Source organism: Megalops cyprinoides, chromosome 10 (genome assembly GCF_013368585.1).
Source record: "Megalops cyprinoides isolate fMegCyp1 chromosome 10, fMegCyp1.pri, whole genome shotgun sequence".
NCBI classification, from domain to species: domain Eukaryota; kingdom Metazoa; phylum Chordata; class Actinopteri; order Elopiformes; family Megalopidae; genus Megalops; species Megalops cyprinoides.
In genome coordinates this window covers 19,406,236-19,421,885 of record NC_050592.1, presented here as the reverse complement: position 1 = coordinate 19,421,885, position 15,650 = coordinate 19,406,236, and the positions used below count along the sequence as shown (strand labels likewise).

The following is a 15,650-nucleotide window of genomic DNA, read 5'->3' as shown; positions in this document are numbered from 1 at the left end:
AAGTAAACACCCTAATTGTCACTAAATTAGCTACACCTGGTATTTGTGTACTGGGGTGGCACAGCCAAACAAAAAAAAAGGGAACATGTTTTGAGGCTTAATGTTCAGTAATATGGCAAACCAAATAATTACTCTCTCATCAACATACCAAAAGGTTGGGCGGCCAATCTGTAGCCAAACCAGAAACCAAACCAGAAACTTCACAAACATCCAATGCCTCTGCTGGCAGCTTTTTGTGAACATGCTGTGTTCAATACCTTTCATGAGTCTGGTACACCGCGGCTTCAGCCAATACCTTTCTGTGTAAGAATGAGGAACACCAAGGAAAAGGAAGACTGTAGCAAAAACGCCTCTAGATGCTTTCTTGTTTTTAAATATTTTACCTAAATCATATCTTAACATGACTGTACAGTAGTAGTCTCTGTGGATTTCTAATCCTGAAAACATGTCTGTTTTAAAACCGCTGTACTAACCATTTGAGAGGTACAAATGTATAGTGGGTGTTTTTATGTGAAAGTTATGCAACCTAATTAATATCCTTATAGTTCAATGATTCCAACAAAACTATGTCATCATTTACAAGTGTGTGGTACTACAAAACCTGCATTCATGAATATTTATTAAAAACTAAAACCTCATGCTCTTATTTGGAGGGACATTTCTTGACAGCTTTGAAGAGAGGTTTATGCTTTTCAAAAGATATATGAATGCTATACTCTCTCTATATGTGCTCATCAGACAGGGGATTATATGCTTATTCTTTAATATATGCTAATCATATGACATAACTTCAACAAATGATCCCTTTATACCACTATTTAGTGGTTTAGTGAAGCAACTCAGGTCAGGTTCTGTGCTCAAGGGTACACTGACAGTGCCACATGCACGCCTCAATCCTTCATTCTGGTAGTGAGTGCTGCTCCCGAACCATTACACCACACAATCTTTGCATTCACATTCCATCACTCAAACCTGCACATCTTAATTCCAGCTACAGATTATGTACGCACGCTCTCACCGTTACTCCGAAGAAATTCGTCTCATTCATAACATCCAGCACCAGCCGTCCCACATCCCTGTCATCCACTGTAAAGTTCCGGTGGGGGCTGTGTCGCTCCCTGTGTCTCAGTATCTCCATGACCCGGGTCAGAGTTCTGGCGATGACCCAAATCCCGTCGTACGCAAACCCATGGAATTTGCTGGACTCCACACCCTTCTTTATCCGCTGTCTGTTGTATTCTTGCTCATACTCCTGTGGCGTCTAAAACACGAAGGCAGATGCAATGGTTCAGACACAGCTATTCATCTGATGACTTTTGGCTGATGCTGTTAGGTGAGGGTGCCCACACCTAATCTGAAGCAATCAGAAAGCACCATTCAAGAAAGTATTCCTAGCAAATTAGATATGTAAATAAGCATAAGCAATAAGCAATAAGCAAGTTCTAAAACACCTCTCAGCCTTCGATTGAACATATACGAAATATTGCACAACATTTTAAATGCTTCATTTTCACAGATGCTAACTCTTCCTGAAACCCATATCTCCCTCAAACCCAGTTTGTTGGTACAGGGTAGAGCAGGTGGATGGATGTAATGGGGGGGGATGTAATGGTAGGGGGGGCACATACCCTTCCAGAGATGCCCTTGATCTGCTTCGTGCTGAGCGGCTCAAAGTCCACGCTGATGTACCCTTCCATGGCTGTCAGCAGTTTTTTGGCAGTGCAGTTGGTGGTGTTGGCCTTTTCCCACCAGTTTTCCTGGTACCAACCAGGAATGATCCACTGGTATTTACTACCGAACATGTTCAGGTTGTAGGCCTGGGAGGGGGCACAGTGACAAGTAGACCTGTTAGAACACCATACTTTAATCTCATTTCAAGAAGCAGTCATGACATTTACTCCTATGTCATGTTATTCACATTATGTGTGTCACACAAACCTAAAATGATAGGTTTCCAATTAGCATGAAATACCATTTTGCTGCAGAAAATGGTTACATATCTGTAGGTATTTTTCAGGGGCAGGAGGGGGGGGCGGGAGTACCTCAACTACCACCAATGTGTAGCACAACCTGGAAATATCCTTACACTTTACAAACACATTTTGTTGGGTTTTGAATGACCAGAGTGCCAGGATGTCAGTTTAACATCTCATTCAAAGGATGCCACCCCATACAGCAGAATGTCCAAGTTACTACACACCACCAAAGGATAACTGTCACACTCACACTATTACTATGTCAAAATAACTTTTATAACAAGAAAAACTGTATCAAGAATCATCACCCAGTAGCAAGATAAACCTCAACAATAACTCTTCACATGCTATGATGAGGGAAAACTATGCTCACATGCCTATGTTTGACAGAACCCTGAAATTCTTACAGTTCACACAGGAATGAAATACAACAGGCTAAAGAGTTGTAGTGATGATAGAAGTTGAAGTTCCTCTAGGGACATACCTAAATTTAAAGCAGAACATTGCCTTGACGGTAGGTGTTATTTAAAATTATAAGCAGTCTTTCCGGGGAAACGTACAGCTGGTTATGAATTAATGAGGGCTGTAATCTGATCACTGCACTATCCTGCTCCTACTCACACACTCACACACACACTCACACACACACACATACACACACACACACGTACATGCACACACACGTACACACACGCACGCACACGCACGCACACGCACGCACACACACACACACACACACACACACACACACACACAGTCTTAAGCCATCCTGACATGCACCATAGGGGAGAGAGTTTGAGCATGAGGTACATACATTAAAACTGCAATGGTTACTCATTTTTCCCACAGGCCAATGCAGTCAGTGAAATTCTGAAATGTCTACTTCAAAACTGGAAGAATATCCTAAAACCTCCACAATACATTTTAGGCATGTGATACAAATTTAATGATGAGTTCATATGTAAAAAGGGGACCTGAGTGTTTAAATGGCTGTGCAATATGAAATATATGAGACTTTAATGGAATGATAGAAGAGCTGTGGTCTTTAGTAAGAGTGTCTATTTTTTCTGAGATGAGGTCCACATCTCCAAAACTCATGTCTGATGACAGCCTCCCCCCCCCCCCCCCAATCCAGTATTTTTCAGACACAGGTTAATGCAATTTCTGTTAGAAGCATTGCAGATCTTTTGTAGCAAGGCCAGATGCTGTGACTCACTGCTTGTATTGTGACTCTCTCCAGTGCACTTAGGTTAAAATCTTTCCTGTTAAAGTATTCCCCTGTAATGGTTCTACCTTTACAAATGACTGGAACGATGGGAAATCAATGGAAATGGATTCTTTTCATCTCACTGAGAGCCCCACTGCTAATCAGTGTCATCACATGCATTAATTCTTCCTCTAGGAGTCATTTCTAGGTGATTGGGGGCAATGGTGTATCACTTATATATCATCTAATATATGAGTTCCTCCTCTTGGTTCTGCAACATTCTGTCAGCTATCTTTTTGAGGGCTCATGCCTTTATACAGATTCAGACTATTCTATAACCGTTTGAGGTGTTGAGGTTTATGTGTGACAGGATGAAAGGGTGGCTTAAGGCTTTAGTTTTTAGTATTTACAGGAAATGTGTGCTCTTAATGGAGGCAGATGAGTATGGTTTTGGTCCTGAGAAGATTAAAATTACACTGTGTAATCTGAATAAATGTGTGAATTTGGATGGGTTGGTAAGGACTATTTCATGTCATTTTTTAAAACTGTACACTGCTATTGATGGACAAAGCAAAGACAACCTTGAAATTTGGATTATACAAGATCTGGCTCAATGGAAGACACATTCCAGGTGGGTTATACTTACACAGCAAAAAACCTTGGAGGCCAAGTTCTCATCAAACTGCCCAATAATTATCCTCACATCGTTGTCCTGTAGATGGAAGATTAAACATATTGTAGTTAGGGGGCTGTAAATAAAAAGTACAGTTCCTTTAGTGTTGGTCACAGAACGCCAATCACTGGCAACAGTCTTCTCAAGGATGAGACAGCCAGGTGACTGTGGAACATCCGAGAGGCTCAGACATTATGGCTTGCTGCACCTCCAGTATGTCTTACAAAGGACCTGCGATTATGTGCTTGGTACCAAAACGTTTCAGGTTCAGTTCTCAGGAGGGATAATCCTGATGAACCTTTCAGCAAGGTACTTAATTGGGACCTGAGTCATTTTTGCAGTAGAGGGGAAAGCTCAGAGTCTAATATTATAGGACTTGAGTCACCAACTGTAGCCCAGGTAGGCCATTAGGATCATTCTCTAGGCAAATCCAGCATTCATTAAAATTCTACTTAGAACTGATGGTTCGGTCACACTAAAAAAAAAGGAGCTGACGGAAAAGCCTTCATCAGCGTGAAGACTTCTCTTTATTGTTCTGCTAAAACTAAAATCATTACTTTTAGCAGAATCATTTAGTGGTGCTCATTTAGTGGTCATATGCTAAATAATTGTATTCTTTACAAATAGGTGCTAAAGAAAGAAGATGTCATAAACTAGCAAATGTTTGTGACTGCCCTGAAGTCTGTACTTAACCCTTTCATACGAGACTTATTTTATGCTATGGAGCACACAGGTTACATTACATGGTTCGTTATGTTTTCATTAACATTACTAAGCTTCTCACAGTTTTCACCAATGCATTTGCTATACTTTGTAAAGTTAAATCACTGTTTCCTCAAAGCTAACGTTAGCTAGGATTTTTCAAATCTAGTGTTCTAATCACACCAGTTTGACCGTACACACAAAAGGGCTAATCACACTGTTGTGACCGTACAAACAAAAGGGTTAAGGGCATTTGACCCTCAGGGGTTTTCTCTTCTATGATTCTTTAAGGTGAGGATTTCCATCAAAATAAGTTGTAATCAATAAGTCATAAGTATACACACATTCAGCAAATGTTCAGTTGTGTAAATGAGTAATGTGCTAAACAAAAGATATTCTACGTCACTCGGAAAACGGCATCTGCCAAACAAATAAATGCAATATTTTTGGGTTTGAAATGTTTGCATTTCCCCCTGTGTGACACATCTGCAAGTTCAGACTACTTAACTTTACTTGTCTAGGTAAGCAGACTCCTCATTAGGTTTAAAACTATTCAATGCTATGGCTGTGTGGTGGTCCAGCTACATATCTCATCTTATTCAATGGATCCTCAGATTAGACAGGTCACACCACTTCTTTCAAGATGAAAGATCAATGAGGAATAAATTGCATGTGCATTGGCCTCAAGTAGACTTTATTCACAACAGCACAGATTAAGAAACCTGCAGACTGCCAAGAAGACAAATCCAATATTACACGAGAGTTAGCGCTGAGACCAGTTTCACATCCACAGACAAGAAGTGAAAGATCAGTGTGAATGAAATGAGCAAGTAAATGGTTTTGACAGTATACTTAGCGCTTAGCCTTTTCTGTTTTCAGAGTCAAGTTTGTCTCCAGTGAAGATTTAACTTGGTTGTGAGAAGTAATGCAAATGCAGCTGATGTATTTTTATGTTTTCTAGATCCATTTGAGGCACCATTTTACAAATATTTCTTTAGAGACATACTTTGAAAGCATATGAAATTAACTACAAAAAAAGATGAAGTGCTGTGTGAATAGGTTTGGCTTGTTTGGATGGGTAAACATCGAATTTTAAACAGTACTTCAAGTGGTAAACTATATTTAACTAAAGTTTAAACAAAGAGCAAAAACGGAATGCTCTATATTAACAATACAAAATACAATAATAAAATGCCTCATACTGCACCTTCAAGCAAATAATAAATGGCAAGCTTCTGAGAGGTGCATCGGTGAACAATCAAACTAAGCCACACAAGTAAACACACACACTGTAGCTGTCTGGGTCTGACAAACAGAATGACAGCAATCCCAAAAATGTACCTTTTATTCCACCAAAAGTGCAAAGGAGCCCATGTGCTATTGGTGTAAACCCAGGCAGGAGGGTCTTCTGGTGCTGCCAGATTTTACAGTTGTGCTACACTCAGCCTGGCAAGCACCCATCTACACATTTCTATATGCCAGTATACCTCAATCCTGGGAAGTACCTGTGCTTCTTTCTGTTTGAATAACGTGTTTGAGTACTTGGTTCTCTTTGTTGGCCCTCAACCCTTGCACTTTTACAAAGTGCATAGATGCAGTCTTAGCTGGATTCTGCCAATTGGGTATTCACATAGCAAATTACCTGAAAGACAGGTTAATTGATACCCAGCTAAATATTTTTGCCTGTCACCAAACACTGTAAATGGAAAGGATTGCTTGATCCAAATTAAAAGCTACAACAAAATAATTGGATTTGAGGTAAACAGATAGCTAGCCAACAAGCACAATATATTTTTAACCAAACATGGATAACTTTAATGAAACTAATTTTTATTGTTTGTTTCATAATATCACAGATGGAGTATCAATAGCTGCCTTCTGTGATTTGAAACAACCTGAAGGGAATTTTTCTGTTCTGGAAACCCAGAAAAAGATCCATTTATCTGTGTGTGCTGGGAACCCTGCTGTAAACTAAATTGTTCTGAATTGAATTATATTTTCCCATGGACTCAATGCTTTAATAAGCAGAAGTTATATTTCATAACAATCACTTTCTGGCCTCACAGAAAGAAGTTGAAACATACTTAAATGAGTCAAATATTCACAAGATGTTAAGTCTGTATGAAATGTGTACAATTAAATATACTTACTCATACATCTAAAATACAGTTTAAGTGTCAGGTATTGTGACATGCACAGCATGATTCTTCAAGAAGAATATGATGCTGAGAACAGCAAGATGCAACTCATGGTTTTCAGACCATTCGACAGGGCAAACAAGACAGTACACCCACAAGAGTGGTCAGCACATGACAAAAAACTAAAAACTGAAACAAACAAAAAGAACAAATGAGGAAAATCTTTGTTGCCTTTTAAAACCTTTTTTCACTTCACTGCATTTACTCATTCATAGTCTCCAGGCTTTCTCTCATCGTAAATCTGAATTTTTCTGTAGCTAAACAGTGGCAGAATATTGTAAATGCGGATCATCTTAACTGAATATTTATAAAGTGGGGTTGGCTGTATACATGTTTATTAAAAATAGATTGCACACTTAATTAAGAAAAAAAAAAAACAAAACACCTGAATAAAAATGAAAAGCAGTAGGTGTGTACACACAACTCTAATCCAAAAACATAAGCCATTAATAATTTTTTATATAAACGCGGAAATAAAAGAGTTTGTCCGCTACCTAAATCGGTGAATAGCGTTCTTCTGCTGGCAGTCTACACTGTATCTAGCTCTAAAATGTCACGTCTTGTGTACAAGGTAGTTAGGGAGGACTTGCCAAATTGTGCTTCTGTTTTCAGTAAGACTATAAAGGACTTCAAGGCAGGCACATACAAAAAAGAATCTTAAAACTTTCCCTTAGAAAACAACTTTGGAATAATAATCCTGACCTGGTGTGTGGTCCCCCATTATTCAAACCTTCCATACATTCCCACTCAGCTTCAACCATACTGCATGAAGGCATTTCATTGTGGCCAAACAAATGATTTGTGGCCATGAGCTTGTCAGGTTTCTCTGTTGTCTTTCAAAGCCTGCTGTGTGGGACTTTTGCTACCCTTTAAACAGCCACTCTCTCCCTGTTCCATTTCTTCTGTGTTGCTAATGTTCTCAGACAGTCACATGGGGACTGGAACTGAGTGATATACAGAAGTAACAGAGAGCCTCAGAGGAATATACAGCTCTACCTCTAGAATGACCAACATTTCCTGTAGCTCAGAGAAAAGCATTTTGAAACAAAGGAGGGGTACATTGCTAGGGGACCAGTGGCACAACAACACAACAGATTATTAAGCATGTTATTTAGTTGTACTCATTAATTTAGAATTTACTTTTGTTTGGGTGTGTGTGTAATGTAATATAATAATGTAAAGCGTGTATGTTAATATGTGTGGGTTGTGTGAATGTGTGTATACCTGTATGTGGCTTGTAATTGTCTGTTATGGTTGGAGAGAAAAACTCCATCAGGCAGACATTGTAATATCTACAACAACTATGATTCTTAAAACTCACATGCCATTGTATTGCTAGTGAATTAAGACACATTACAGACATGTTACAAGAGGGATTCGGAAGAATCAAGGCAGTCAGGCTTGACACACCTTACAAGTTTTTAAATCACACTTTCTGTCACCACCATAGGACTGACCATAACTGCAGCTGTTGTTGTTTGTAGTGGTGCAGTAATTGTTTGCGAGCAGATTAAATAAACCCATCAAAGAGCTCTGGCTGCCTCTCTCCACCTCTCACCCTCAGATAGCGCTGCTCACCTTTAGGTTCTTCACATTGACACAGGGGTCATAGGAGAAGCTCTGCGTGTCAGCAATCTGGATGTCCGCCTTCTCGAGCTCATTTGTCAGGTCATTTCTAACCTGTCAGGGAGCAGCGAAAGGGGATCCGCAGTGAGAACACAACCAGATACCTCAAGTGCTGGAAATGTGTTAGGTGGTGTGACATGCAGGTATGCAAAAAAGGGATCTCACATGAAATTGTGACAAGGCACTGATGGAGGGATAACACTTATGAAAATGATTAAAACATTTAAACTATTTCTTAAGTTTCACAGAACATTTTGTGTATACATTATTAAAAGTGAAGCGCAAGGGAAGTCTGACAATCCAGACAGCACACAGCGAGTTGATGCCTAGTTGTTGAGTTGGCCTTTACAGGGGCTGATTTCTCAGTGCTTCATTGGTCTAAATCAGAGGTTTTCCAGATATATATATATATATATATATATATATATATATATATATATATATATATACAAGGTTTCTTTTTATTCAGAGCGCCTTTGATGTCCCAGTTTTCTCTGAAGACTACACTGCATGCAGCATCAAAACGATCTGAAAGACTGCAACCCCTTTGGAGGGGCTGTAAAGAGCTCCACGTGGCAACTGGACAGTTACCGTCATCTCAATCACATTTGTGTTACACAATTTATACAGAAAATTACAGTAAGCTTCAAAGCAGAAGACAAAGTGTACAGTATTTGGACAGAGAGGTGACATTAAAATCGATAAAGTGGGGTGAGAGCAAAATGACCTGACATGCAGACATAGGGTATTGTGGTGGAATAGACTGTCCAGAAACTACTATCACAAAACATAGATACACTGCATTCAAAAAAAATTCCAGTCCAGATATGAAAAGGTCAAAATTGTCCTGTCGAGAGAATTTCAGACAAATTAAAATAACATTTCATTCAGAAAATTCTCAGAACTGTTGCATTGCAAATAATAATGCCCATCTTCTTGGCAGAGGTGTTGAAACAAATCTGGTTGCAAATATTTTAAACAGCTAGATTTTACTTTCAACTTGCATGCTTGTGATTGACAGATTGGTTACGTCCCTGGTTCACACAACCCCTGTCATCACCTTGAGCAAGGAACAATTGCTACAGTATTAATCCATCTGAGCAAATCGTCTATAGTACGAGTGCATGTGGACAAGATCACATACTAAGTGACTGAATAGCATCTTGTGACAGGAGCATTCCTATAGGCTTAAGATTAAATAAGACAATATGGAATAATCCTCTGCACTACAACCCAAATTATCCATTTTTGTTCAAGGGAACAAAAAAGAACACAAAGAATGTGAAAGAGAATGAAATAGAAAGACGACATAACATCTTTATAATGTAATGAACGAAACAGGATCAGATGGCAGTCACAGCTGTACTAAGATAACATTATGTAATTTGCCACAGCAATGAAATGATATTACAGTAATACATTCCTATTTATAGACATGTTTTACTTCAGGCAATCCACAGGCGGAATAATCACAACATACAGTATGTCCAGCATGAGGAAGGGAGAGTGGATGACCTGGTTTCAGTAGCACATTTTCAAAAGGTAATTTATTCAATTCATCAAAGATCCAAAAAAGGATGAGACTAAAGGCAAAACGGCCATGTGGTGGAGCATGCTGTAAAAGTGCTGGAAGTGTGGAACCATTAAATCACAGAGACTGGAAGAGAATCAAATACTTCAAACTGTTTTTAAAGTAAATCTGTTCCAATGCTCTGACAACCTCACTATTAATCTATCGCTGCATTTAATGGTTAAAAATATTTATTTATTTAAAACTGCAGGCCCTTAAGCTATAAGACTTTTCAGTATAACTTCACATTGTTCTAACCTTTCATGATTTCATTCAGAGTGTCCACATTGACAGCACAGATGAAGGTTTTTTTAAGATACAATATGAATTAAAGAAATGTACTGACCTATGAAACTGCATATATTTTGGAGTAACTGTCCAGTTTTATTTTGTAATGTGTATTTCAGAGCTGAAGAGATAAGTAAATGAGTAGCTTAAATTTTCAGCATGCCTGCAAAAAATAAACCAAAATACATACACTACTCTATGATACATCCATTACTACAATCAATATTTTTCTGATATGGATTTTCACTTTCTTAGTAACTGCGGTGCATCACTCTGAACTGAAATGCTCTCTATTTGATATCTGTAGCACCATTACTTATTCATGGGCCTCCATAAAAGTTGCATGATTGAAGATCGCTCGTTGTTAGAGATGAACAGCCCTGTAATTGCATGTGCCCTGCTATGAGCATGGTGCCCCAAGAGCAATTTCCTGTTTGGAGGGGAGTCAGTGTGAGGTCAGCCCTCTGGATTGTCGGTAGTTATCTGAAGTGCACTGCAAGCTGCCAGGGCTCCCTCAGAGAAAGCCTTAAGATTGAGTATCGCGGGGAATGTCGCGTCTCGGAATACCAATAACCCTGCTACGATTTGAAATCCAACCTGGGTGCCCTCAGTCTGTGGAGAGCAGACATCGGTTTGGGGCGTCATTCACTCGGAGCTGGCGATTTTGAGCTGTGCGCTTATTGCTTAAGTTTGGATCACTTTATCTCTTTATAGAAGTGGGTTTTTTTTTAAGGAATAACCCAGGATTGTGTGAGAACAATCATGAGTGTAGAGATAATGGGTTTGGTATGGGTCAAAAAATGTTTTCACATATCTGTGTTCACAAGAAAGACAGAGTGTGACATTGACTGCTATATTTCCATAGGATGTTAGGATGGTTAAAATTAGGATAGGATAGGATGGTTAAGATGTTTCTCATTTTTATTTGCTTAGAAAACAATCTTAACTAGGGCAGCTAGATTACATTTCTACATATTAAAAGCTGGTATAGCAGAATATGTACAGCTGCAGTGCCCAAACTGGGATTCCCACTGGCAAACTCCCACTTGTAAATCTGTTTACATAGCTGCACTGAGACATTTCGAGCACCCAACTTAATCCTGTTCAGGAACACCTGCCACAAATTGTGATATCCTTCTTCCTGATTCTGGACAAGAATCAGTCACATTGACTGTGTCTGAGTTTTAGTAGCATTGCCTTAAATACTGAGAAAGAGAAAGCAAGTTTGGTACATTGTATGAAGATGTCAGTCATTATCAGTCCAGTAATCTGAGTTCCAGATTACACGTTATTTCCTCTGCGTCAGGTTGAAAAATATTCTGAACTGTAAAATTATATTTCACCATTTGTCATCAGCATAACTGGAAATAACTCTTATTATGTAATGCTAAATTGAGTGAGCCCTTGACACCAGAGCATAGAAAGCCCCGAAGCCCAGTACTGATACTGAGGCAGTTTTCTTGTGCTGAATCCAAGATCACACTGGCAAGCACAGTCCTCCATCAGAGCATGATGAGACATTAAGATTGTCGGGTGGGTCAAACATTCCTGTAAAAAATAGATCAGTGCTACTAAACTCCAGTCCAGCCGGGCTGCAATCCAGCAGGATTTCCTGCTATTTTTAAACCACTACCAAGCTTGAGAAGAGCAGCTCAATTGTTGCAATCAAGACATTAATTTGTTGACCCAGCTGGTTAAGTACCAGGGGCAAATTAAAGCTGGTCCTCCAGGACTAGGGTTGATCTCCAGATACAGGTAATACCTCTGTTAATGGAGATGGTGAGAATGAAGCTATTTTAACAAAGCTATACATATATTTTTAAATGATAATTTTTCATTTTAACATCTGCTTAAAAATCATCAGAATTCATGGTGAAGCTTGCCACACTAACTAGTGGCATTAACAGTTAGAACCAAGTCAGTGGCAATAAGAGTGATAACACTGTGTGAAATGTGAATGAGCTTTTTAATTAACACATGTTAAGTACATGTTTATTGAATAACTGTGTATTGCATGTTAATGTATATTTTACTAAGTCCACTTGCTTTCTGAAGTCCTACAATGCATGTTCTGATGCATCCTTCTGTTGAACTCATTAAATTCATTAACTGTGCTATACTTGTTCTGTGGCCCTCCTAGAACAGGGGTGAGTAGTCCTTGAGGGATTTAGAAGACATTTTAAAAACCCATACAATAAAGGCTTACCTCTGAAAACCTCTGCACATCCTGGGTCAGTGTCCCCACCCGGGTCCAGTTGTAATGGTTGAGGAACTTCACCACGGCTGGGTTAACAGCGTTGTCTGACGGGACAGTTCGGAAGAAGTTGGGGTACTTTTTTTTGTCAGCCAGAACAGGTGTAGTTGCTGCAAAGGATAGCTGAAGGAAAGAAAAGCAATCACAAATATCAGCCCATTGCTACTTTGATGCAGCTTGAACTTCTATTGATAATACATCACTGCTGCGATGTTTTTTTGATGCAGACAGATACCTAGAAAGCCATGCAAGCAAATGTGAGCCAACTGCAAAACCCTTGGGACAAATACATTCAATATGATCAACAGACATGTACTTGCTGAGTGATGTGCACATGCTTACATGAGACACTCGCTGTTGCCAACATATAACATCCGCCACCCGCCATATAAGACATTATTAAAACAATTAAGAACTTGGACTCTAATCCCTCAGAAAAGCATATGCTATCAAAAAGTAACAGAAATTATGAATGTGAAACAACACTAAATCAAAGTGGAAGTGGAAATCTAGCCATTTAAAAAAATGAGGGAAGATAATGTAAAGAGCATGTACTGTATAACTATGAATAGTTATACAGTACATGCTCTTTACATTATTTACATTTACCATTCATAGTTTTGTTGTAGTGCTGACTTCATGAAGACTCTTTTAGATTTCAAAGAAATGATTACAAAATAAGGGATCCTTTTACATGCAAAGCATGGCCACACATGACCTGGTGCTGCAGCTGAGCTCACACATACTAACAATTCCATGCTTGCAACATGTAATCATGTGAACATGCTGCAGTCTACAGATTGAAACGCCTTTGCTGCACTTCAGTGAGACACATCCCATGATAAATCACAGAGTGCTCATTTGAAACCAAAATAAATATGGCTAGTGAACAGCAGATGTCCTTTATGTTTACTGGTACAGCTTTGGGGGGTATGGGGCAGGTACACTGGACTGTGGTGTACAGGGGTTGGGTTATCAAGGAAAAAGAAGGTCCTGGTTATTTTTGTTGACATTGTTGTTAGTTTGTGCTGGAATATATTACTGAACTGCACTGTTCAAACTACTTTAAATTGACTTCCGTGTGACCAGGTTCTAGCTCTAATGGCAAATGATGTTAGTGAGATAAGGGTGTCCCAGTCCAAGGGTTCATCTAGGAATGCCAGAAAATAAAACATTTGAAGGAGGTGCCACCTTGATCTGCATTCTGTTACATTTAGCTATCTATAGCTATCTGGCTAAAGGACTGGTTCCCATTTACAAGACCACACAGTAAATCTTACCACTCAGGCTTGACATAAAAGGGTGAAAATGTATTTTAAAATGTATTTGTAGTTGTGTAAATAAACTGTATATATTTATGTTTTACCTTTGCCCAAACCATAATTCACTACATCAGGCATTCAATGTTTGATTGCTGGTGTCTTACATAGAAATACCTCTAATCAAGAATCATTATTAGTCCCTGGCTGTGTTCTTTATTAGGAAATTAGCTATCAGGCCCTGGTAACACATTAAATGAGCCTTGAGGATATTCCCCCATGGGGTGTAATGCTACACAACCCATTGCTGTTATTGCAGCACAATGGCATCGTGTTATCCAAATCAGCTGGGGGAAAGGACACAGGATTTATGCCAGCGGTTTAGGAGTAGAGCATTTCATTATCTCAACACTACTGAATGCCAAAATGCCCCTGAGACAGTAGCTAATGTATTACAATACATGAGATCCTGATCCTGGGAGACTTATGTAGTGGAGCATGGGCTGATTGTGGGTTTGATCTGCTCATGAATAAATTAACCATAGTAACCATGGCTCTATGATTGGTTGAAACTGTGTCTCAAAACTTAGAAATTCAAAATAACAGGGTAGTTATACAGTATAATATGAATGAAATTACATTGGAATACAAATAACTATTTGATATTCAATGAATCCATAAATTATCCCTTGAAAGCTAAATAACATGAGGCTATCTGGTTCACTGTAGCAGGAATCAGGGTCTCAGGGAACCCACTCCTTATATGAATTACAGTTCGTCTGTGACAGAGGGGTCTCCTCTCTTACATCAATAAACAGCACTTCAGTGTAAGCCTTTGAAACAGGCTGTTCCTGAAACCAGAGTGACAGTACATTGTGCAGTGCTGGGGAGCGTGCAGGTATTTATGCTAGTTTAATCTCCACACTCAAGACAGCAGTGATCAGGTTCTTCGCTGGATCTGCAGTGTGTTTCATCGCCAGACATTTGACTTCTCAGGCATGAGAACAGTCGTAGCACGAGGTTGTCTTTTCACTGAGCCAAGGGCTTAAAATGTTGCTGTTAAAATGGACGTCTATTATGAGCTGACAAAAGTTTGGGTACATCACCAGCTATTTCCGATAAAAAACTTCTGATTTGGCAATTTGAAATTGCTCAGCCAACAACCTGCTGTATTCGCAGTCAAACCTGATCACTAAAGGGGCATGTAGGGGTATATAAGATTTAAGGAACGTAGAATAAATTAGTGAATGTGATTCACAATAGTCATGTTTCAGAGATCCTATGTAATAGAGTTTCACCAAGAAAATCTGTCATACCTGCAGGCAAAGATTGATGAATCGGGTCAACTAACAGGGACAAGGCAGGGGGTGGGTGTAAGTGAACACTCGGGAAGGTGTTGATGGCAAAAAGAATAAAGATATAAGCTAGGGGAGAGGAAGGGCTGTTACATGCATGACAGATACCTACTTTGTAAATTAGGTGCCTTAGTCTTTAAGGCTATAATCAGTGACCAGTAGCTTCTTGATCTGCCTGGTAATGACTGTCAGAGAAAGGTGAGCGTGTGACTAATCACGAATCTCTCATGAAAGGGCAGAGCGACCCGGACAGGTTCACCTTTGTCCTGGGTATTGTCAACATGTTTTGCACAGTGCTGATCTTTACCCACAGCATGCAGCCCTGAAATCTTTTGGAAATTCTGACTGGCAGTGAGACACCTCCTGTTTGTGTGAGAGAGGCAGGTAGGAGTACATTGCTGCCGACCTCACCCCCCCCACACACACACACACATATTATCATCTCACCCTGTTGGCTCTCTTGCCAGTTTGTGCAGGTTTTAATTGCCCCCCTGCTAAGACAAGCCCAGATGGGAAACATATTTTCTATTGCAATCAGTCTC

General features: G+C 39.4%; 1 protein-coding gene across 2 annotated transcripts in view; it reads right to left on the bottom strand.

Annotated features, from left to right (window-relative positions):
• LOC118784667 (gamma-aminobutyric acid type B receptor subunit 2) overlaps positions 1-15,650 on the bottom strand; it is a 100,056-nt gene that overhangs the window by 37,862 nt on the left and 46,544 nt on the right. For both annotated transcript variants that reach the window (XM_036539027.1, XM_036539028.1), the window contains 5 exons: positions 12,447-12,617; positions 8,335-8,436; positions 3,830-3,895; positions 1,629-1,817; positions 1,019-1,261 (listed from right to left, as the gene is read on the bottom strand). In XM_036539027.1, coding sequence (XP_036394920.1) covers positions 1,019-1,261; positions 1,629-1,817; positions 3,830-3,895; positions 8,335-8,436; positions 12,447-12,617 — 771 coding nt within the window. The remainder of the gene's footprint in view (positions 1-1,018; positions 1,262-1,628; positions 1,818-3,829; positions 3,896-8,334; positions 8,437-12,446; positions 12,618-15,650) is intronic.